The sequence below is a fragment of the Bos javanicus genome, chromosome 10 (genome assembly GCF_032452875.1).
Source record: "Bos javanicus breed banteng chromosome 10, ARS-OSU_banteng_1.0, whole genome shotgun sequence".
Classification (NCBI taxonomy): domain Eukaryota; kingdom Metazoa; phylum Chordata; class Mammalia; order Artiodactyla; family Bovidae; genus Bos; species Bos javanicus.
Window position 1 is genome coordinate 58,076,514 of NC_083877.1, and position 25,156 is coordinate 58,101,669.

General features: G+C 40.1%; 1 protein-coding gene across 1 annotated transcript in view; it reads right to left on the bottom strand.

Moving 5' to 3' along the window:
* Positions 1-2,404: 2,404 nt before the first annotated feature.
* TMOD2 (tropomodulin 2) overlaps positions 2,405-25,156 on the bottom strand; it is a 56,697-nt gene continuing 33,945 nt past the window's right edge. The window contains exons 8-10 of the mRNA XM_061428759.1: positions 19,019-19,162; positions 12,505-12,649; positions 2,405-10,240 (exon numbers count right to left, since the gene is read on the bottom strand). Of these exons, the coding sequence (XP_061284743.1) occupies positions 10,206-10,240; positions 12,505-12,649; positions 19,019-19,162 (324 nt within the window). The 3' untranslated portion in view covers positions 2,405-10,205. The remainder of the gene's footprint in view (positions 10,241-12,504; positions 12,650-19,018; positions 19,163-25,156) is intronic.

Below are 25,156 nucleotides of genomic sequence, written 5' to 3' on the forward strand. Positions count from 1 at the left end.
TCGGACATGACTGAGCAACTGAACTGAACTGAAAGTCTTTATCCACACAGATGGTAATTAAGTCACATTTTTTCCATTCTATCTTTTGTAGTTGGTTTTTGGATTAAGAGTAGAAAACTGTACTGTTGTTTCTATACAACTTTGCCTGTTTAGATACAGGCATAGACTTTGGCCTGTCTAGATAGTTTTAAACCTGTCAAAGTGTTCCTTGTCTATCCTGGAGCCTATGAGCTAAAGATTCAATCTATAGTCTATGAGTATCACATCCAAATTACTGATGAACTGTTAACTAAAACTCACCAAGGAAATAGCTGAATAGTGGCTAAGCCCTTCTGGTTGAAATTCTTCCATTCATCAGCCTTTACTTATGATCATGAATTAAAAAGACTGTTTAAACCAGCCATTTAATTACTTTGATGAATTGTTGTGCAGCCCATGTTTTTCAAGGATACGTGAAACTTTCTCAAATGTCTCAATGAGATCTAAACTCTTATGATTTCCTACCATTTATTTTATGTGAACCTATGCTGCCTCTTTGGAGAAGGCAATGGCAACCCACTCCAGTACTCTTGCCTGGAAAATCCCATGGGCGGAAGAGCCTGGTAGGCTGCAGTCCATGGGATCGCAAAGAGTTGGACATGACTGAGCAACTTCACTTTCACTTTTCACTTTCATGCATTGGAGAAGGAAATGACAACCCACTCCAGTGTTCTTGCCTGGAGAATCCCAGGGACAGGGGACCCTGGTGGGCTGCCGTCTATGGGGTCACACAGAGTCAGACACAACTGAAGCAACTTAGCAGCAGCAGCATGCTGCCTCTTAGAGATCACTGCTTCACTTCTAAGTGCTTACAAACCACTAAAGTGGATAATATACTTTTCTAAAATGTTGCTCAGGACCAATAAGTTCAGTGGTCTAGAGTTTGGAGAACTCTCCCATCTTTGCCCAGCTTCCACCTCCACCACCAAACCTTTTGAGTCATGCATTGATTCTCCTACAGCATCGCATTTCTTAGGTTGGTTGGGCCCAAAGTGTAGCCCGCCTCATTAAAGCATGCATACACCTAGTTCCTGTGAAGGCCCTGTGATATGAGGGACACTTGCAGGATGCTGTGGGCATCTGATTGTGTTCCCTGACTGGGAGAACTGAGAAGTTAGTTGGAAGCAGGGCAGAGAGGGTGTGGGGCACCACTTCCTAGAGCCCCAGAGAAAGGCTGTATGATCAAACCAAGAGAAGGTGTCCATAACAAAATCAAGCATAACATACAACTGACCCAAAATCAAGGAGTCACTCCTGAGGCCAGACTGCCAAATCCAAAGGAGGGCACCCAGAAAGCAGGGCAAATGCAAGCAGGGTGAAACATCAGGGGATTCACGAAAAGCTAAGTGAGGGGGTGGGTCAGGAGTAACTCCTGAGTCAGCTCTATCTTATTCATATTTGATTCATGGAGTGATGGGGGAGGGCCTATCTGACAGAAAGGGGATGGATGATGAAAACACAAAAACTAATAAGATTCAGTCCTTCTTAAATTCCCAACACTGTCAGCATAAAATGGAGAACTTTGTCATTAATATCCATGGATACTTATTTAGGTTAGAATTTTTCTAATATCTAAGTGCCTTCTATATGCCAGGAACTGCTCTAAATGTTTACATGTGCATCCTCATGATAGCCCTAATGGGAAGCTGGGTTGTGATTCTTATTTTAGAAGTGAAGAAACTGAGGCTGGGTAATTTGCAGAAACTCACACAACTAACAGAAGTCAGATTCTGATCCCAAAGTGCACACCTGTAATGCCTATTCATTATAGCCCCATAGACTGAAAGAGAATTCTTCAAATAATTACTATACTTCCTTGACCATGAACAGGTGTGAGACAGCAAATCCAGAAACTCGACACAGGCCTTCTATGCTTCTTCTTGGACTTTGTCATCAGTCCAAGTGACAAAGAGTTTGAGCATAGTTCAACAGGGCAGCAGAAAGAATAGGTTTTCCTGTTTTTCTAGGACAAACCTTTACAATGTAACTGTTATTTTTAGTGTTCCCTGTTTTGAATTCCAGCCTAGTTTACAAAGAAAGCAATTCCAAAATTAATATAAAAAATTCAAGGTAAAACACTTAAAACCTCTTTGAGTTACCTGTATTCTTGTTCCCATTTATTGTAACAAATGTGAACTGTTTAGCTGAATGTTGTATGTGTGTGTGTATTTTCATTTTGATAATAACGTCTTGTTTCTCCTCTGGCTACTTCTGGTTGTCTGTCTACTTCTTATCTTCTTCATAATAGGGACACTCTAAGGTCCTTTCTAGCAAATGTACTTTTCTAATATGAGAACACGGTGCCAATCATTTATTTTAAAAAGACCAGATGTCTTAAAATTATCCAGATTAAATCAGTCCTTGCTTTCATTTTTAAAAAGAAAAGTTTATTAATTCCTAGTGTTCTGTACATTTTCACTTGGAAATTTCATTCCAGACACAAATGAATACATTATTATCTCTAAAAGCAGAAAGATAGTGATTAATTAAAACAGTATACATTTACCTTAGCGTTAGATCAGGCTGGCAAATTCCAAAGAGTCAAACACTGCATCTATTTATGCCACCTGGGATCCTTATTAATTATCATGGGAAAAGTACTTCACGCTTCATACATTTTGCTTTTTCACACATTTCCCACAAAATGTTCAATTTCACATTTAAAAGGCAAATTAGTTTTCAATTCCCTAATGAATATAATCAATATCTACCTTTGGAAAGTTTCAAAGTGAAAAACGAAACTATGTGCATTTTCCAATAACCACTTAGCCAAATAAATATTGCCATTATAAGTTTAAACAGCTTACAAAGTATTATTTCCTTTGTTCTCTTCAAAATAATACAGGGACACATCAAGTCACATATTACAAGCATCTGAACTGGGAAAGCATTACACACTGGTGGCATGCAAGTATTTTACATTTTTTAATGCAATGAAAAATGCTCTTGTTTTCTTTAAATAGATGAAACAGAATTAAGATAAAGTTTTAATTAAAATATAAATATTATTCCATGAATATAATGGGGTTTTTTAAAAAGCAAAGTGGCAGAGATGAGAATTTTAGTTCTGAAGAATTTCTTTCTTAACTAAAGATTGTCACTGGCAAAATTTGGTACTAAAATAAAATGTCCTTTAAAAGTACACCTTCTATCCATCTCACCATATGGCCAATTCTTATCTATCCACATTTAGATTATCCATGGGAAAGTGTTAATCCTGGACAAGCTTCTCTCAGTCGCACAGTGTACTGTGTGATTGGCTTCTATTATTCAGTCGATATGTGCTCAGACTCTCTCCGTCTTTAAATAAAAATCTATGAAAAACATGCCATGTTTACTATGCTCAGTTTCTTTACATTTCCTTCTTTCTTTTGCTACTAATTTTGAGGAGAAAATATATTTTAAAATGTCCTTTTTGAAAAGGCTGCTTCTCTAGAACTATTCTGAAGACAGTAAAAACCACTGAAGAGGAAGAAATAGCTCTGTGGAATGTTCAGACCCCTTCCTCTGAACAAAGCCTACGGAGGAGAGAAGGAGCCACAAGGGAGGCATAGAGCACCCACGTTCACAGGTGACAGAAACATTGAGAACCACAGGATTGTAACATTTGGGAGCTGGAAGGGACCTTAGACAGCATCTAATCCACTCACTCATTTTACAAAGGAAATGAAGATTAGATGAAAGACCCGCCCAAAGTCAGACATAGTGAAAAAAGTGAGAGTGTTAGTTGCTCAATTGTCTCACTCTTTGTGACCCCATGGACTATAGCCCCACCAGGCTCCTCTGTCCATGGAATTCTTCAGGCAAGAATAATGGAATGGGCAGCCATTCCCTTCTCAGGGGATCTTCCCAACCCAGGGATCAAACCCAGGTCTCCTGCTTTGCAGGCAGGTTCTTTACCGCCTGAGCCACTAGGGAAGCCACACAGAGCTGACATCGAAATCAGTTTTATTTTCCAAAAGTATCACATGGTGGCAAATGGAGCATGATTCTTGCGGGGCTGGAGGACATTTCGATTCAAGCAACATTTATTAAGCACCTATTATGTACAAGGCACCTTACTAGATGCTACTGAAGATGCAAAGATTCATGAGACAGTCCCTGCCTCCCAGTGCTTATGAAAGTCCCTTGAGGCTATGTTTCAATATCTTAGCAGAAAATAATACTGATCAGGGCTAAGGTTGCTGGTGATAACAAAGCAGCTGATGCCTGGGAGAGCTGACCTCACAAGTGATAGTTTCTCCCCTTTGTTATTAGGGCTCAAGCCTGTTACACAGCTGCTGGGGCCCTAACGACAGTCTTCTTTTCTAGGCCTCCAATCACACCTCAAGCCTTAGCCGAACCCACCCCCTGAGTAGTGACAGAGCTCACTGGAGAGCAGCGGTGCTCCAGACCCTCCCCTCAGTTCTTAATTACTGTTTGTCTCCCCCTGTGTCCAGCCTTAGGCTCTCTGCAAGGGTCCTGACCATATCCCAGGGTGCTGTCAAAATGGCCCAGGAAAATGCGCCACCCCCCCACATACACACTTCACTGGTATGTCTAACACCCACAGCACCTATCTACTACTTCTCCGACTTCTATGTTGAAACTAAAATAACTCCAGTCCCCGACATCATACCCACGCTTCAATTCCCCGTATTCAAAAAGATGTGAAAGATGTAGTTGTTGCTTAGAAGAAAACAGATTCAAGAGGCAGTGGAAAACAGTAGTGAATCGATAATAAAAAATGATCTCCCACTTTTGTATAGCCCTTTCCAGTATCGTGTTTTCATCCCAATAGCTGATATATTCTCACCACAACTCTGTGAGGTAGTTAGTGAAGGTTATTCCCATTATAGTATAACTGAAGAACCTTAGGTTTGAGAGACTGAGTGACTTGCCCCATAGTCTCCCAGCTAAGAAAGTATGGAGCCAAGTGTCAAGTGTCTTGACTCCAAATCCAGTGCTCTTCCCCCTATATAGTCTATAATTGTCAGGCAATTGAATGAATTGCCCATGATCATATACCTGCTAAGTGTTGGTGATGGGATTAGGAGTCAGTCTCCAAATCTGTTAGTATGGTGCCCTTCCACCATACCAACTAGCAGAGCCAATGTGCTCAGAATGACTACCATGGAAGATGTCAGAGAAAAGTCTAGTCTCCTTCACCCTCCTCCAGGTCAACGATGCATCACAGAACTGGGATAACCTCTGATATGTGTACAACCTTCCTAGAACAGGCAGGTTATAAATTCAAACCTTGCCACTCCTCCTCCATCCATCTTCTGAATGTTTAATCATAGCTGTTACGGGCAGAGGAGAAAGAGGTAAGCTGAGCAGAGCTTACTTCTACCCTTAGGCAAGGGAAAAACATTAATTTCCATCTACCTTCTCCACAGCACCTAGCCCCTCCACACTACTAAACTCCTGAACCACAAAACAAAATTTGATCTGACCTAGAGTTGGGAGCAAGAACAGTGACTACATCCTTGAAATTCTGGGTCCTTTTCTCTCTCCAGCTTGTTACCAGGGGCCTGATGATGTGATTTTCATCCAGAGGGCACGCCTGATGCTCCCAAGAATTCGCACACCTTTTCTTTGCATGTGTCTCCATCCTTGAGTATTGAGGATGGCACAGTGAGTGGCAGGGATGTTTTAAATTAGGAGCAATAAGGGGAAATTGTTACTGTTACTGGAAGGCAAAGCTAAAATATTTCTTAGTTCTCTGTTCATTACAATGAATATAGCTATCATTGCTTCATTAGTGGAAGAGAAGAAGGAAGCTACAGAATCATGATTTCAAACCCAACTCCAGAAATAGTTCTCCTGGGGATAGGTAACACAGCACAGAACCCAGTGTTCACAGCTCCCTGCTAGTTTTTACATATGCAATCAATACTTGAGCTAAAAAATGGTATCTACTTTCCAAAAGAGCACTCTACCCCAAAACCCAGAAGCACAGGTCAAATTATAATAGTCTTACACTTCCTGTCTCCTTCACAGTGCCTAGAAGAGGGCTAAGTACATCATGACCACAAAAAAGGAAAATATCCTCAAACTCTTGGAACTTTTAGAGGGCTATCTTACACTTAAAGCATGTTGATGCTTAAATCGGTTTCAGGATTGACTGAAATGTTCTCATGGCAGTTATTCAGAACACACTGGTTTCCTTAATGCTGGTGCCCTGCCAGGGGCCACATTTCTGTCTGGAAGGGAAGCAGCCGTTCTTTTGATTTGATGTGCCAGGCTTCCCTTACGGAAATTGTTTTGAGGAGTATAGGCATTGGGATGCTTTGTGAGTTTTTAAATGGAGATGGGCTTGTATTGTAAGATGAAGTGCGTGCTTTAAGATGGGTGAGTTGCACGAGCCCCTTCAGGTTAGCGATTCTCTACCTAACCTAGGCCCGCATCAACTCTGACAGAGGAGAGGGGAGAGGAGCTGGGAGACAGCATCTCCCTTCACTCAGGAGTCCAGCTTTGGCCAAATACCTCCTTTATAGTATTTGGCAATCTTTAATGTACAAAATATTTATATACAATATATCCTACAAAAATCGAAGGAAGGGGCCTAAGCATGTTGATGGAGATGAAAACACTTTCACTCATACACTTTAGGCATATGGAGAGACTTGGTACTGGAACAATGAAATGATTTCCAAGCTTCCCTAAGAGTTATCTTCCATAATGCTACGAAATTTGGTGGTTGGTGACCTAAGCTGCAATTTCTAGGGAGTGATTTCATATTTAACCTGGGCCTAAAGCAGCTCTAAAAAGAACAAGGGAAATGGGGCTGGGGAGAGAGTATCTCCCTTCAATCAGTGGTCCAGATGCAGCCAAATACCCAGGTAGATATTTGGCAACACACACACACTCACATGACATTTATTTACATTATGCCCTACTAAGATGAAAGGCAGGAATTTAATCGTGCTGATGAGGATAAAGCAGCTTTCATTACACACTTCTGGCAGATGGGGAGATGTGCTGGACTAATGACATGATCTCTCTAGACTTCCAGAATATCTCCAAAAAGTTATCTTCCACATATGCTGGGATGGGTGTTGGTGACAGGAGCCTGTAAGTCCAGGTGAATGATTTTACACTTAGGGTGGGCCTGTACAAGTCTAACAGGGGAAAGGAGGTGGTCTGGGGAAAGATGACCTCCCTTCAATCAATTGTCCAGATGCTGCCAAATATCTTGACATAATATTTGACAAAATGCATATGCATAAAGATATTGTATATACATTATGCTCCACCATGATGGATGGTAAGGGATAACCATGCTCAGGATCACGAAGGAACTTCTACTTACATATACTGCAGAGATGGGGAAATGAAGTTCTAGGTTAATTAAATGATATATAGGCCCTCTAAATTTAAGTTTATCTTCTAATAGTTAAGTGAATACTCATGGAAATGCCACCTTTAAAGCTACTTCAAAAACACAGGTAATGATAAGTTGATTAGTAATAAATATTTGATTTAATAGATTCTATATACATTTGACCTAACTATTTTGTAAGCTAAAAACAGTGCTAAGTTTTGACAATATCCCATTATTTTGCTTTAATACTATCAACAACTGCAGCACAGTCACCATCAAGTCCTGACCTTTTTCCTTCTTCCTGCCAGGGTTTGCCTTTAGCCCCGGGACAACAGTATCTTGGGGCTGCAGGGAATACTCTGTGTAGGATCCAAGATTTCTTAGGGGAGAAAGCAAGAAAGAGAGTAAATGAGAGCAGAAAGGAAAAAGCCTTACTTAGTGGGGCATGTCAGGGACTCTGCACTTGAATATATTTGCAACAAATCTGAAGGGAAAGGAGAAAGACAACTGAGAAACAGAAATGTTCTTCCCTTTGGCAACATGGTAACCAAAACATGTATACAAAAAACAAAAAAAAAAGAAGAAAAACTGTATACATTTTACCCAGTGCTATGCTGATGGTAGATGCATGAACCAGCAACCTGGGGACAGGTGAGATAGGGGAAAGTCTTGATTTATAACATTTATCAATTTCCATGCCATGATCAATTTCAAACTACCAACAAGAAGTATGGAACTTCTTAGTTGGGAAGAACTAGCGAGTTGGGGAGAGATGTATAATAGCATACCACGATATAGTATTTCTGCCAAAAAAAATGTGTGCCAAAAACACAATAGGTGCAAATAATCTCAAGAGTACGAAAATGGCAAAATGTATTTTTGAGTATTACTTTTTTATATATAATTATTTAATTGTAAGTGCATGCCATTTAATTTTTAATAATGGTTGTGCTTAGCAACCAGTTTTCAAAATTCTTGATAATTTAATAATGGTGAAACCTGTATGAGTTGGCTCCAACATACCACACCTAAAGGGAAAGAAAAAAAAATCAAATAGTAGTTACTACTTTTTTTTTTAATAGATAGGGAAATCTAGCAGAAAACTAAAGAATCTTTGCGATTTCCAAAATTCAATATGCTCTGCTCATTATTCCCTCAAAAAGTATAATAAAATATTCTTACATCTTAAAGGATTTTATTTTGTTTTTTTCTTTTTCTTTTTTCAAAAGATTTTAGAGCTAGAGATGTGGACACTTACAAGTAAATATCTAATTTTATTGGGTTGGTCAAAAAGTTCGTTTAAAGGTCAAAAAAGTTGGTTGAAAAGATATTACAGAAAAACCCAAAAAAACCTAAAGAAAGGACTTTCTCTCCAGTTTCTGTGCCTTTTATAAACTAACTAGAATTATGTATGAGTTGTTTTCCCATTTATTTATTTTATTGCTATCAAGCAACTCAGGAACACTCAATTACTTAGTGAATTCCTCTGCCTGAGTCAGCAACTCCTTTAGCTCCAGGTGTCATCAAGACAAAGGACACTACCTTTACAAGGCTCAGGATTACAGAGAAGAAAGAGAAAGAACTGGAAGGAAAGGAGGGGGAAGAGGGAGAGGGGCCTAAGGCAATGTCAGAGGGCCATTAATTCTAGCCTTAGGCACTGACAGTAATCAAAGAGCTGGTGCCAGAGGCTGCAGTCGCAAATGTCCTTAGCTTAACATGACACTGTTGGCTGCTGGAAAAAAGATTCAAGCATCTATCAGCCAGTCATCGAAGTTGTACTTTCACAGGCTTTGTCCTTGAGATGACAAACTCTGGATAAATAATAATTCACATTTTTTCCTGATGTTTGCAAATGTCTGGATGGATCATGCCATGTGAACAAAATCTACATAATTATCTTGAACGTTCATATCTCATCCTGTGATCTTGTTGCCCTAAAGACAAAGCAATAAATGCTTCTAAAATCTGCCAAAATAATGTAATCGTGTGTAACAGATAACCTTGAAGTGCAATTATTACTGTTTTACTTAGAATGTACTATTTGAAAAGCTTTCCTCTTATAATTTAAAAATTTCCCATCATGGCTGGAAAACTTTAAAACAGTTTTATAAAATGTTATCCATAGAGTGATGTTAAAGACCGAATGTATGTGGAATAATCAGTAAAAGTAGCTAATTCATTTTGCTATGCATGAGTCTGGCTTAAAGCTATATTTGTGGGTGAATAAATATTTCATACTTATTTGCTAAAGCTGTGTTTATGTATCATAATGCTGTCTTCTTTTTATGAGGATGACACCACTGATCTTCAACCAGCAGGGCATTTGCATTTAGTGACTTTTCTGGAACTAAGGGAGAATTTGTGCCAAGCTGGTCACATTTTCTCACTCAGTGAAAGATTGGCAATACTAACTTCTTATGTGGTCAGGAGAACACTTCTGTTGTATTTAGCCTAACTCAAAGCTAAGCATGTAAACAGAGGTAGGCCTCTATCTTAATCACAGTTACAAACACATTTATATATTAAGTTCCTTTCAACGGTTAAAAAAAAAGTTCACATAAGAAAGCAAGATAACCCAATATGAAAATGGTTAAATCATTTTTGATTGCTGTCACGACTAAGATCTGCATAAATCCAGTGGTGCAAGTCGCCAGAGGTGTCCAGGGACAAATAAAGCAGTTGCATATGTTAAAAAATCCAAGACAAATATGTAGCACTAAAAAAGAATAACAGTTAAATTATTAGTTGCTTGGCTAATGGAAATGAACAACCTTTGATAAAATGGTCCCAGTGAAGAAGGAGAAGAGCTTCTGTTTTTAAATTGCTGCCGTGGGGAAATTTCGCCTCTTTTTGTGGAAGTTTACCTTCTGTCTCCTTCAACTCGCTTTTTACGAACTAGATGAGAAAGAAAAAAAGGTTTGAAAAGACAAAATGAAGGAGAGGGAATATTCCTTAAATTTCAGACAAACAACAATAATCACACAGAATAGCAATCCCACACGCTTGAGGACAGTTATTCAATAATTATCCATGGCAACACATGGAAATGATCGAATAGCCCAGTGCTTTGTGGAATTTACATTTAAATAAAGCTATATCTGATAGTTGGGAACTTGAATCTTAGACCTTTCCAATTTCAACGGAGTAGAAATCTGAAACAAACCCATGAGACGGTGAACCTCTCCTGTTTACTTATCCATAGCACATCTTCTCAGCTTCTGTGAAACTCAGTCACCAACTGGCTAAAACTAATTCCCTAGGATTATACATTCACAATTCTGATTTTGAGTTGTAGACCAGGAAGAGCTGCAAACAGAAGTTTAAAGTTTCTAAACCTGTTTTAAATGGAAACTTCAAAATAGCAACCTCCAAGGAAGGCGTGCTGAAGAAGGGAATGGCTACCCACTCCAATATTCTTGCCTGGAGAATTCCATGGACAGAGGAGCCTGGCAGGCTACAGTCCATGGGGTCGCAAAGAATCGGATACAACTGAGCAAAACAACAACAACAAGGAGGGTGTTATTCAGGTGTCAGCAAACTCAGAGATTAAGGTTCATTTAATCCAGTGTGAGTGTGTGAGTGCTCAAGTCACTTCAGCCTCTTTGCAACTCTGTGGACTGTAGCCCGCCAGGTTCCTCCAGTCTCCTCTGTCCATGGGATTCTCCAGGCAAGAATATTGGATTGGATTGCCATGCCTTCTTCCAGGGGATCTTTTCAACCCAGGGATTGAACCCACATCTCCTGTGTCATAGGCAGATTCTTGACCCACTGAGCCACCTGGGAAGCCCCCTGTAATCTGGTACTTAGTAACAAAGGAGCTAGCCTGACTGCCTTTCCCAACTTCTACAACCTTCTTTCCCCTTTCACATCCCTACCTGCAGGCTCCTCTGGTGGGCAGGAAGAGGACTGCTCTAATCTTTCTGGATTTGGCAAAAAAAAAAAAAAGTGCCTTGGGCTGTGCCCTATCTCATCTCCTCACTTTACATAATCCAGACTGCTCCTGCCTCAGATGCAGAAAATCTGACAAAAGCTATTCCCATGATTGCTGCTCTTGGGCTCAGGATCGCCTCTCCATTTCCTCTAAACCTCCAGTTTTGCCTATTTTTCTTTGTTCCGAGGAGGACCTTCGTGTTTTCCCAGGTATCTTCTGACTGCTGCTCTAAGCATTCCCGTTTGCTGCCCACTGCGCCTCACCCTTTGCACCTCGGAGGTGAGCACCGCCGTATGCCCAGCCACCCTCTGGGTGCCATTCACTGCACCTTGGCTGGGCTTCAGGGCTGAGGGTAAGCATGTGTGGGCAGGGACCTGCACACTAACGTTTACCTGCCTCTGACAGTTCTAACCCTTAGCTTCCACTTTGTCTACCATCTGAACCCTCCCCAAGGTCAGCAATGTACTTGGTGGGACACCTTGTCCAGTTTCTCTAAGGCCTGGCATTCTGCCCCGTACCTCTATTGAGGACTGAAGCCTGTTATTGGCAGGCTACTTGCCAAGTGGACTGCTGGTACCTGGATGGTCTTTTTCTACACTGTTTCAGGTGGCTAGGATGTCCCCAGATCAAGCTTTCCCAATCGGTGCCATTCTTTTTCACTGTGGTTGACCAGGACATTCCCCATCTCATTCTAACATAAGTCACAAAAGAGTGGGTAGCAGGAAAGATAAAAGAGGGACTAACTGAAAAAGCTACTTCTGAGTTTAACCGTTAAAAAACATAGCTCTACTAGGTCATTTCACATGTAAATCACCAAGGTATCAGACATAACCATACTTAAACACAAGTACAAAAACACAGGAGTCAAACATAAATGAACTGGGAATTTCCATGTCACTGTGTCCACTTTCCGGTGTAGATTAACAACAGAGGATGATTACACATAAGAAGTAAGTAAAGGAGAAATAAATATACAAAGGAAACCAAGTAAAAATCAAAGGCTGCTTGGGAAAAAAATTTTCTCTTGAAAGAATGCCACGATAAAACGTAAACACTGTAAAGATAATGTGGATTCCTATGACCATGTAATAATATACTTCTGATGAAGGGCTGACACCAAAGGCCAGTGGAATGGTTATCTATCTGTGAGATGTTATATCTGAAGTGGAGAAATGAATGGTCATCCTGCTCTTGTAATTACTAACAGCACATATTATGCCTGCATTACCCAGGTCGTTGTTCTTTGTGATGGCAGCTGCCACTCTTGTTCGTGGTCCTTGCTTGGTAAACTGATATCCAAACTTGAGGATCCTGGAATTCTCCTCCAGCATCTGGGCAATTTCCATCTCCACGGCTGTTCCCAACTGCTGTCTCTGATTGCAGATGTGGACACAAACAGAAGATGGCCAAGAAAGAAGAGGAAATAGTTACTCACATTAACTATGCATGGAAAGATGTACAGCTATTTGTCGGACAAAAAGGCAAAAGTCTCAATTTGAAACAAAGTCACTTGAGATATTTTCTCTCATACACCTGTTCCTTGTTTAAAAGCAAAATCCAACAGGCAGCTGAATCTGCTGGCATGTTAAATTGAAAAGACTAGGCAAATTATTTACAAAAGAAATGACAATTCCAGATATAAAATTAAAGCAAAATTAACACGTGGTGTTTCCACTTTACCCCAGTATCTGTTGTTTAAACAAATGATTTTTTTTTTTTTTATAGTGACAGTCTTATAGCAATCAATCCAGTTACAAAATCTTCTATTCTGGGATCCATATCCAAAGATATCTGAAGATCATCAACTAGATGGGTGGCCATTCTCTCAGAACAGAGTCTCAGTAGAAGATTCTCAAGAGGTTTTATTAGTGTGGTTTGAACCATGGCCAGGTGAATTATCAAACACTAAATGGGTTATTGGGCTACAGAAAATTCTCTGTTTTTTTAAGTGGTGGAAAGAGTATTTTTGCTTTTGCTTGTTTTTTGAGAAACAGAACAATAGTAGGGTTTAAAATGGGGGCATGTAAATATAGGAATCCACAGATAAATTTAAGGAACATAGTACATTTTTTCCATAGTCTATCATTAATTTTTTTTAAAAACTACAAAGAAAAGACAAAAAAGTATATAAAATAAAAAGCTCCCTTCCTCCAGACTCCCAATTCCCATGAAGAAAGTCAGTTTGGCATGTAGTCTTCGAAACATTTTCTGTGCATTCATGTCCGTGTAATCACATGTAATGTCTATGTTTTCTTCATATAAATGGATTACACTAGAATATTATTCCGGGTTTCCCTGTTGGCTCAGATGGTAAAGAATCCGCCTTCAGTGTGGGAGACCTGGGTTCAGTCCCTGGGTTGGGAAGATTCCCCTGGAGAAAGGAATGGCTGAATGGCTACCCACCCGAGTATTCTGGCCTAGAGAATTCCACGGACAGAGGAACCTGGCAGGCGACCCACAAAGAGTCAGACTCGACTGAGCGACTTTCACTTTCAGCATATTATTCTAGGGTTTTTTATTTTTCATTTAACATTAAGAACATCATTTCATGTAGGTAAATATATGTTTTCCTCATCCTTGTGAACAACGGCATAGCATTCCATTGTAGTAAGTGATCATATTTGATTTAGCTACATCCTACTGACTTACACTGCTTTCCATTCTTACAGTCCCAAACAAGGCTGTGGTGAACTTCCCTTGTACACAAAGTACCAATATGTCCTGGGGCATTTCTGCCAGTGTGCCTGCAGGGTGCATGATAGTTGGCTCCAAGAGGAAGCACTTTTCAAATGTTGATAAATGATTGACTTACCCTCAAAGGTTATGACAATTTGTACTCCTGCTGATAGGGTCAGAAAGTTAGTTTTCCCTACTCTAGCCAACATGGAATATTATGAATCTTTTTCATCTTCTTCAATCCAAGGGGTAAGAATGTATTTCACTTATATTTAATTGCTTTAACTTGCACTTCTCAAATTATGACTAAGAACAATTAATTTTCTTATGCATTTGTATTTCTTTGGAAATTACCAACCTGTCATTTGTATATTTTTCTCCCAGCTTGTGGTTCCTGTTTTTAAAATTTATACATTAGGAAATTAGCTTTTTGTCAAAAATGATGAAAAAATTTTGCTCAGTTTGTCTTTTGACTTTCCTTTTGATTACAAGACCATTTTTCATTTTCATATGGTCAAATTCGTGTCTCTGAGATTCTATGTCATGCTGAGGAAACCTCTCCACTTCTGGTTTCTTTCATTTGTTTTATGATTTCATATATTTTAATATTTAAATCTTCATTTTACCTGGAATGAATTTTAGCAGAATGATTAAGATATAGCCCCAATGTCATTTTGTTCCAAAATGCTGGAGAGTCACATTGTAAATCAACTATACTCCGATAAAATTTTTTTAAAATGCTAGTGAGTAGTCCCACCATCTTTTACTCAATTTGTTCCCCTACTGAGTTAAAATGCTACCTTGCTGCAAAACTCTCAGGTGTACTAGGCTGTGTTTCTGGACCCTATAGTTCTGCCAAGACTATGTCTGTGCCTGACTCATGCAATTTTGATTAAATGTATTAAATTACATATCAGTTAAATACATTAAATTATATATTATTATAATACCTTTTAAATATAATACTATATTGAAACATATATTTTAATATATATACCTTTTAAATTTGGAAAATTTAAGTACTGAGTACATGAGGAAGAAAAGTTGGTGAAGGAATTTCTATGTCCTAGGCAAGTTCTAAGGATTAACTCTGCTCCTCTTTTTCATCCAGCAACTTATCAAACGAGTTTTTCCTCAAGAAAAGAACAAAATGTGATACTTCCAGTCAGACAATAACAATTCTGGATATCCACAACATAGAGATTAGTGTGCTCAGCAATCGGCAATGTAAGGTTATGGGAGGGAGAGGCAGCAAAAATGTTAGAGATACTGACCTCAACACTTCATGAGCAACTTTAGCTCATGACACGACGCCATGAACTGTAGCCCACCAGGCTCCTCTGTCCATGGGATTCTCTGGGCAAGAATACTGGAGCCGGTTGCCATGCCCTCCTCCAGGGGATCTTCCCAACCCAGGGGTCGAAGACCCAGGTCTCCTGCATTATACAGGTGGGTTATTTACCATCTGAGCCACCAGGGAAACCCACACTTTGGAAAAGCAGGACTGGACTAGGAGTTGAGACCTAGGTCAGGGCTGCCGTAGTTACGACTTATGTGCCCAGGGTACGGCACAGGTGCTAAGGGTGGAGGTAGCTGACCAAGGAGGGTGACATAAAGTCCCTCTCTTTCCTTTCACAAAGCTTAGGCATCTGGAGTCCTAGATTTGGGTAACACACAGGTTGGGCATGCGATGGTGTATATAAAGGACATAAGATCTGAAGACAATTATATTGGGAAAAGGGCATATAAAAGAAGGTGAGGAAGTAATACAGCATAGAGCATCTTTCTCAGCCTGAGTCTTTTTTTTTTTGTTTTTCTTTTTTGAGATGTCTTGTGTTATATAAACCTAGGGCAATAAATGGGCACCAAAATTTCTTATAATTTGGATATATTTCTCTTTTTTTAAGTCACTAAATACAAAGAAAAAGAAACAAAATTTAAGCATACGGTTCTTCAGATCACCTTTTTTGAAGTGACCACTTTTCTCTACGCAGATTTATTCAGCAGTTACCCATCTGTTTCACTAATACGCATCACTGATTGTTCTTCTCACAGGGGCACCTGATTCAATCACAGCTTGTTTACCTGGAGCCTAGCCACGGCAGCCACCCCAGTGCAGGATTTTCTGCAGGCCTTAGCTTTGGTGGAGGTGCCTGCTGCAATGGTGCTAAATTGGTCTCAGCTGCTGCTCCTGCCTGAGACACTGTCTTAGAAATTATTTTATTTCAGACCCTTCATCATACAGATAAGGAAACTGAGGTCTGCTTCTAACAGTCTATGCTGCCGCCGCTGCTAAATCGCTTCAGTCGTGTCCAACTTGTGCGACCCCATAGACGGCAGCCCACCAGGCTCCCCTGTCCCTGGGATTCTCCAGGCAAGAACACTGTGAGTCAACAATAAAATTTGGATGGAAGACAGGTTTTGACTCTGAATTTCCTCCTTCTGGAAATAAAGCAAATAATTTTTCCAGACAAGAACTTAATCCTCTTGTCACAAGTGAAGAGAACCCATTTCAGAGGCAAATTAGGAAATGAAAGTTGAAAAAGGACACAAATCCCTTCTGAGCTGACTAAGGAGGAGGTGGAGGTTGATGCTTCAGTGCAAGTTTGGACATTGTATGTCAGGGTCTTCTTCATATGCATTTAAAAAAAAACCTTTTATTTATTTATTTATTCTGGCTGTGCTGGGTCTTTGTTGATGTGGGCTTTTCTCTAGTGGTGAGCTTTTCTCTACTCTGTGGTGAGTGCTGCTGCTGCTGCTAAGTCACTTCAGTCATGTCCGACTCTGTGTGACCCCATAGACGGCAGCCCACCAGGCTCTGCCATCCCTGGGATTCTCCAGGCAAGAACACTGGAGTGGGTTGCCATTTCCTTCTCCAATTCTGTGGTGAGTGGAGAGGGGCTATTCTCTATTGTGGTCCACAGGCTTCTCATTGCAGTGGCTTCTCTCGTGGAGCACTCTAGAGTGGCTCTAGAGTGTGTAGGCTTCAGCAGCTGTGGCACATGGCCTCAGTAGTTGTGGCTCATGGGCTCCAGAGCACAGGGTCAGTAGCTGTGGCACATGGGCTTAGTTTTTCCGTGGCAAGTGGGCTCTTCTTGGACTAGGGATCGAACCCGTGTCTCCTGCATTGTCAGACAGATTCTTTACCACTGAGCCACTAGGGAAACCCCCACATGCATTCTTAAAAGGTACTCTACTCTAAATTTTCAGGATTTCAGCTCATTTACTAGGTATAAAGTTTCTAGATTTAGCAAATAAAAATACAGGACACGTGGTTAAATTTGAATTTCATAAAATAACAATTTTTCAGTATGAGTACATCCCAAATATTTCATGGGACACACTTGTATTAAAAACTCTTGTTTATCTGAAATTCCAATTTAACTATATTTTATCTGGCAACCCTAACTAAGTAGTATTAAATATCTTAAGAGGAACTAGAAACAGTATCTGGGACATTATTTCAGATGAGGGGTTTCACAATGGCCTAAACCAACACAGAAAGTTAAACCTGCTTTGGAACAAGGTATCCACTTCTGTCTTAGCTCTCCTGGAAACATTTACCAGGAGTCCTCTTAACTTCTTCCTGATACTAGTCTATTTGATACACATCCCTGAACCATCACTCCTTTTTACTCCCTTCCTATTTCCCTCTTGCTTGTCTTCCTACTCTCCACCCCTTCATGATTTTCTCTTAATTGCCTAGCAGCTGGACACACATCAGGATACAAGGAGTGAGCTTCCTCAGCGGGTACGGCCACATGTGCACATTCCTGAGGACTCACTCCACATCTCTGCACAGGAAAGCTGTTTTGATGATGCAGCCCTCTGGGGAGGGTGAGACTGAAAGGGCGCCTGTCTCCTGGTGGGGCTCCCCTGCTCCCCTGGCAACAAGCCTCAGGAGGAGTCTAGGAATAGATTAACCTACCTCTAATTAATTAATTCAAATTAAATTTGAATTTCAACTAGACAATGAATAATTTTTAGTACAAGTATGTTTCAAGAAATATTTGGGATGTACTCATATAGCACTGAAACAGCCCATGTGTCCTGGAGCCAAATAAAGGAGAGAAGAGCTATTCATGGGTCTTCCGTGGCTTTCCAAGCTTAGGTGATAGTTTCGGGTGGGGTCTAGACCAGGGATTTTCCCAGAAATGCAGAGGACACTCCCCCCCTGCCCTTCCCATCACCCCACAGAGGGGATGCTTGGTGCACTAGTCTCCTTGTTCGCTCTTTCTGGTCCATTCCAGGGTTCTTTATTCCAACTATATTGTGTCTAGACCTTTCAGATTTCCTGAATCCCATGGCAGACACATCTCTGCAGCCAAAGGGACAGGGCACGACATCATGCTGAGAACAGAGAGTTGTTGCTTGCAGGCAGGAGCCAGCTGAAGCCGGTAGAGCAACTCCAGAGACTTTGTAGGCTGAGGCTGGGAAAAGAGGTCTTCAGTGTACAGGAGGGGGTGTCTCCAGGGAAAAGCAGCTTGCTTTGGCTGCCGGGACCCCAAGAAGTGCTGCAGCAGAGCTGAGACTGTGATCACACTGTGGGTGTGGCCTGTCACTCTAAACCAGGCTGTCTTCGAGAATCCCAACTCCTTTAAATAGGCTCTATGGTCAGCACCAGACAGGAGGAGCCTGGGATTGCTGCCTGGCTCTGACAGCCTCCAACCCAGGGCAGGGAGGCTGTTTCTGGGTGTGGCTACTCTGCCTTTTTTCCGTAGTCCCAGTAAGAGGCAATAGCAAGACTGGAGCAGGACTGCGCCAAGGTTCCTACTAACAGGCAAGGATGACAAAGGCCGAACAAAGCTGTTGTCAACACCTCTGCCAGTCTCCTCTCTTTCCTTCGGTGCCTGACCAGCCCAGGGCTGGCTCTTTCTGTCCCAGGCTGCCCCACTAGACATTGTTTAATTATTAAAACGTTCTCCCACTCACCCTCCACAGGCCAGAAGCTGTCCTAATTACCAGGAAGCCAGAATATCAAATTAAACTTTTTCACAGAACTTTGTCTTTTAACTCCCTCATTATGGTACTCCTCCCTTTCACATGTACCCTGTGAGTTAACTCACCTGGTTGTCGATCTTGATCTCAATCAACGTGTCATTTTCCTTCAGTGCTTCTACAAGAGCCAGGATCCCAGCACCAGTGATGAAATTGGATTCTATGTTTAGACTTTTCAAGGTCTTGTTTACTTTTAGCATATCTGCAAAGGCCTTATGATGTGAAAAAGAAATAACCTTTAGGGTTTCTAAAGATTTATTTACCAAACTTCTCGCCACCACATTAAATATTTTTTTACAGTACTTAAAGAAAACCTTAGTTAAATCATACCTTCAAGTAACAAAGATAATAATTTAAAAATGCAATAAAAATAGTTCGGTTCAGCAGCTCAGATTTATAAATTCCACATACTTGCAAAATTAAAAAAAAAAAAGATTGTTGTTGTTTAGTTGCTAAGTTGTGTCCAACTATTTTTGACCCCATGGACTGTAGCCCTCCATGTTCCTCTGTCCATGGGATTTTCCAGGCAAGAATACTGGACTGGGTGGCCATTTCCTTCTCCAGGGGAGCTTCCCAACCCAGGGATTGAACCTGAGTCTCCTGCATTGGCAGGTGAGTTCTTTACCACTGAGTCACTAAGGAAGCCCCCCTAAAAAGACACTGACATAGAATTAACAACTTTGTTTTATTAGGTAAGGACATTAAAAAACCCACAACCATCTGTTATCATTGTTAATTTTTTTGAGAAAAGGCATTTTAACATTAGGGAAAATAATGTAGAAAGGATTAATCTCAGAATTATTTCATTTTTCTCCTTTTACTATGAATGGATAAAGATTTTTATCATTGACTAGCATTTGGGCATTACTAATTTAGTCATATTATTTCAGGTCATCTGTAAATCAGGATTTTTCAAAGATAACTTTTGGAACAAAATCACCACTCAGAGTGGCACAATCACTAAAGACTCCCAGATTAAGACAGTAGATGGCACACGTGCACCTGTTTGTTCCCTCTATTCCCAAAGTTTCCCGCTGTCATAAAGAAAAGGTATAATTTTTAAGTGGCTGGAACTCCTACTGTGCAAGAAAACAAAAACAGAGGGCTGTTATCTTGAAGAGTTGCTAAAATACAGAAAACAGAAAGATTGGTGGAGAAACGACCACAAAATTGCCTGAGATGACCGAGGTAAGTCCCAACGGTGTGCGTGTGTGCTAACTTGTTTCAGTCGTGTCCAACTCTTTGCGACCCTATGGACTGTAGCCCTCCAAATGCCTCTGTCCATGGAATTCTCCAGGCAAGAATACTGGAGAGGGTTGCCATGCCCTTCTCCAGGGGATCTTCCTGATTCAGGGATCAAACCCACATCTCTTAAGTCTCCTGCACTGGCAAATGGGTTCTGTGCCGCCTGGGAAGCCCCAATTAGGGTGTCTCACTACAAACAGGAACAGGTGGATCAGCGAGAGCAGGTGGAGGGCACACCAGCTCTTCCTGAAGCTTCCCTGAAAAAGAGCAACTGCCTGTACAGCCATCAGTGAGAAATCTCCCAGGAAGAGGCTCGGTGAGGGTGCTGGGTCCCAAGAGTAAAGCAGTGCAGAAATGGACGCACCCCCAGATCTTCCACCAGATACAGAGTGGGAGAAGGGATAGGAGAGATGGCAATGCCCAGGATGGAAATACACTGAACCATGTCCCTCCCAGAGGGAAGCCCTCCCAACTTGAGCAGTTGCCGAGGACTCCCCGGTTGCCTGCTAGCTTCTCATACACACACTACAGAGAAGGCGGCTCATCAACTCATCTGCCTGCTTACAAAAGCACTCACTCATTCGTTCATTTATTCACTCATTCACTTAGAAAAGATTATGTGTCAGGCTTCTGCTTTGTGCTAGCTGCAGAGAAAACAAAATTCCTGTTTTAGGGAGCTTATATTTCAGCAGGAGAGGCGGAGTCAATAATTACTAAATAAAATGTATGGCCTGCCAGATGGTAACAAATGGAGAAATCTAAAGGGGCTTCCCTTTTAAGGGATAGGTCTTTTGGTGAACCAGATCTACATAACTGCAGCGGAAATAGTCCCAGTTTACACAAATCAATTTTGTTCTGTATTTGGAAGTATGAACAGGCAAACAATGACTGCTAGACCTAACAGGAAAACCAACATCAGGAGAGAAAAGTTGAGTTCACGAAACAGGTCAGCATGCTATGCAGGGAACACAGAATATTCAGAGAACAGAAATATGTAAAACTTCTAAATGTTATCAATTCTCTCCACCTTGCCCTACTTCAAAATAAGACAGAAAGAAAATAGAGAAAGAAAAAATACTGTGATCTGCTCACAGAGAAACAAGAATCAGACTGCCATTAGTCACTAGACTTTAAGGCCCATAGAACAGAGGCTTTAATATATTTATACAGCCAGATAATTATAAATGCTAGTGATAAGTTCTAATTTTTTTTTTTTGGTGTCAATCTATACACCTAACTGAATATAACGAGACAAAGTATATAAAGCTCAAAGGTGTGAAACAATAGAATAACTACAATTTAGAGCTAGAAAAGGAAGATGAAGTAGAAAGAAGAGAGAGTAAAGAGTTGCCCAATATTTTCTAATGGAGAATCAAAAACTATCTGAGATAATAAATCAAAAATAAAAGTGCATATGTATTAGTGCATTTCTACCTGGTTGCACACTAGAATGACCTGGACGCTTTAGAAAAATATACCAGTGCTTGGGCCCCACCAGATGAATTAAATCAGAATCTCAGACTGTGGCCTAGACAGCTGCTTTGTTTTGCTTTTTATTATTGTAGTTTATTATTGTAGTTGACTGCATTTTTCAAAAGCTCTTCAGTGACTAATGTTCAGCCAGGATTCAAAATCACTTTAATTGAAATCATATAGACAACAACGAAAGGAATGGAAAACAAACTGCTAACAGTGATTGCTCTCGGGAGAACAAGGAACTGCTGAAGTCTGTTTTTATGGCAGAAAGGACAAGAAGAAGAAAGAGAAGGATTTCAACTTGGGACAAGAACAGGTTTTCCAACCTTGAGACTATCAACATCTAAGGCTGGAGAATTCTTTGTTGTGGGAGGTATCCTGTGTCTTGTGGGAGGTTTAGCAGCCTCTGAGACCCACAAAATGTCAACAGTACCCTCCCAGTCATGAAACCAAAAATATCTCCAGACACTGCCAAATGTTCCCTGGAGGGCAGAATCACCCTGAGTTGAGAGCCACTGGACTAGAAGAATAATCCTGTGTATTAGTCAAGCACTTGTTTGAACTACAAGGAAAGCTCAAGGGTTTGCATTGATGTTAGTGCACACCATGTAAATTAAAGTGTATTTATTCAGTGCTAGGTCTTTAATTAGAAGTAAATGTACACATTTTAATTAGAGCCCCCAAAAGGAATGTATCAGGTCTTTCCTTATGGATTCTCCAAGCTTTGGGATTTACTTCTGCTATTAGAATAACAAAATGTCAGAGCAATTAGGCCTTTATAAAAAACTTGCAGGACCTACTGGCAAGTAGCCACGATCTTGCCAATTTCTTTTAAACTGAAGAAAACACTTTTCTTATACCGAACAAAACAGGGAAGAGAGACCCAGCCAAACACAAGCCTGGGCTCCGGGCCCAGGTTCACTGCAGTTCAGCAAATATTTGAGCATCTATTACATGTGCTGGGGATAATAACATTAGTGAAACCAAGACTAGATTTCTTAAAGGTTATATAAATAGTGTAGAAATACATTTTTAAAGAGAAGGTTTGCTTTCTGTACTTCACAGTGTTGTGAGGAAATTGCAGTTTCCTGCACTGTCCAAATCTGTACCCTCGCAGGCGGTAGCCACAGGACTCACGTGGCTATGGAGGCCTTGAAAAGTGCCTCTTATGAACTGAGATGTGTGTAAATATTAAAATGCATGGGATTTCAAAGATGTAGTATGGAAAAAATACTGCAAAAGACCTCATTACATATACATTTTGAAATGATGGTATTTTGGATATGGTGGTTTAAATAAAATATATTATTAAATTTAATTCCACCCATTTTTTTTTAATGTGGTTACTGGAAAATTTAAAGGTCCATGTGTAGCTTACATTTGTGGTTCTCATTTTATTTTTATTTGATAGTGCTGTCCTAAACTTCTGATTTTTATGTGGCATCCCTATTAATAACAGCATTAAAAAATAACATATTTGGACCTTTTCTCTACATTGGCATTCACTAGTGTGGCAAGTTTCATTAACACTCCCTGCTATAGGAGTGATTATATGTAAATACTTGGAGCATGGTAAACTGAATTTGACTACAGATCACTTAAATTTGCTTCCTGGCTTGGTCACAAGCTGGGTAATCTTAGTTAAGACACTCAAACTCTGAGCCTCAGTTGCCACATCTGTAAAATGGGGATAATGTCATCTCACATCCACATATTTTGTCTGTATTCACTATAATCCCACAAGTATTTTGTAGAGTCTATTTCTGAACCTTACATAGAAAAGAGTCTCCAAGCTCTTGCTTTAATGCTGATTTGTAATTCTCAACACTGAGTTGTTCAGCCATAATCACAGTCTGAATATCTCTGCTGCCTGTGGGATAATCAACCAATCTTCAACCTATAGAACAGTTCTTTCCTGACGATAGCATAGCTGAAAGGGGAACCATCTGGGGTCAGCAGGTGAGGGCTGGACCTTGTGAAGCCATCCAGGTATAAGGCTGAAAGAGGCTTTTCTTTTCATTCTAAAGGATAACAGTTATTCCTTGCAGTTGTATGGTGTGCTTGTCACAAGGCGTACATGCAATACATAGTTGTTGGATTGAAAACTAGATCAAGCAGATTATTATATTTGATATAATAATATATATCTTAATATATTATTAATACATTTGGGCCTATATTATATTTTATATAATAATATATAATATAAATATATTATAGATATAATGTGTGTTAATGTATATTATTAACATATTGGGCTATGTAATGGATATATATATTATATTAGTCCATTTAGCAAGGTATCTATTTGACCTAGAGTAGAAATTAGATTATTTACTAGTAGTGCTGACAGTAAACTATGAACTAGTTGTATCCCTGCCATTTTACTGTAAATATTATATTAAACATAAATTATAAATCATTTATTTATCCCTTTAGTTATTTACATACGAAATGCACTGTGAATGTTTTTGCTTAACTGAAAACAAATCTAGTAAAGGGCAGAGATTACACACAAAATCATACACAGATAAGAACCCCTAAATTGTTAACTTTACCTCGCCAATGATCTAGTTCTGTTCTTTTTCTATTTCAATGATAGGCTTCAAATTCAAAACTGCTTTCAACCTACAAATTTAGACATGTAATAATTGCTGGTGAAAACATTGTTCTGTAGCTTAGCCCCTTTCTTACATGAGTGCTTACTTCACATTTGCTGTCGTCATCATGGAAATACTGCCTATTGCTCAGAGGTTAGAGGGCACATCCATTCATTCATTTAACAAGTATTTTTCAATACTTGTTTTTCAACATCTACTCTGTACCAGCACCATGGTGGGTAGCATTACTTTCTTGCTGTCCCTTTTTAATGCTATTTTAAATCTTCCAAAAGACATGTTACTTTAAATCACATCATCAAGTCGAGAAACTTTTATTTTTCAAGTGCTGAGCATCAGATCCTGTAGAACCATTGATGTGGCCTAATGCTCAGGCTTCTGACAACTGGCATAGTTTAGCAAACATTACAACAGAGAGGTAATGTATTTAAATATAGCATAGCTGGGTGGTTAGGTATTTTGATTGTGGAACCAGGACCCGGTGGTGAATCCTGGCTCTGTCCTTTGCTGATTGGGTTACTTTGGAAAAGTTACTTAACCTTTCTGAGCCTCACACTGCTCATTTGTTAGAGTAGGAACTAATAACAGTTCACACCTCATTGTGTGTACTGAGGATTCAGTGAGATGACCAAGCAAAGGACAGGGATCAGAGCTGGCAGTTACTAATTGCTCAAGAAATGTGAGCTATTACTAGGAGGAATAACAGTAGTATTAATGTAATAACAGTAGTAGTATTTACTTGGGCTCAGCTCAGGGGTTTCCTTCTTTACCTGAATCAACTAAGGCGCATAGAAGGAATAGACCTTTTTGTTTTTTTTTCATCTTCTGGTTAACAATATCAAACAAAAATGTTTTAAGATTTGGTTG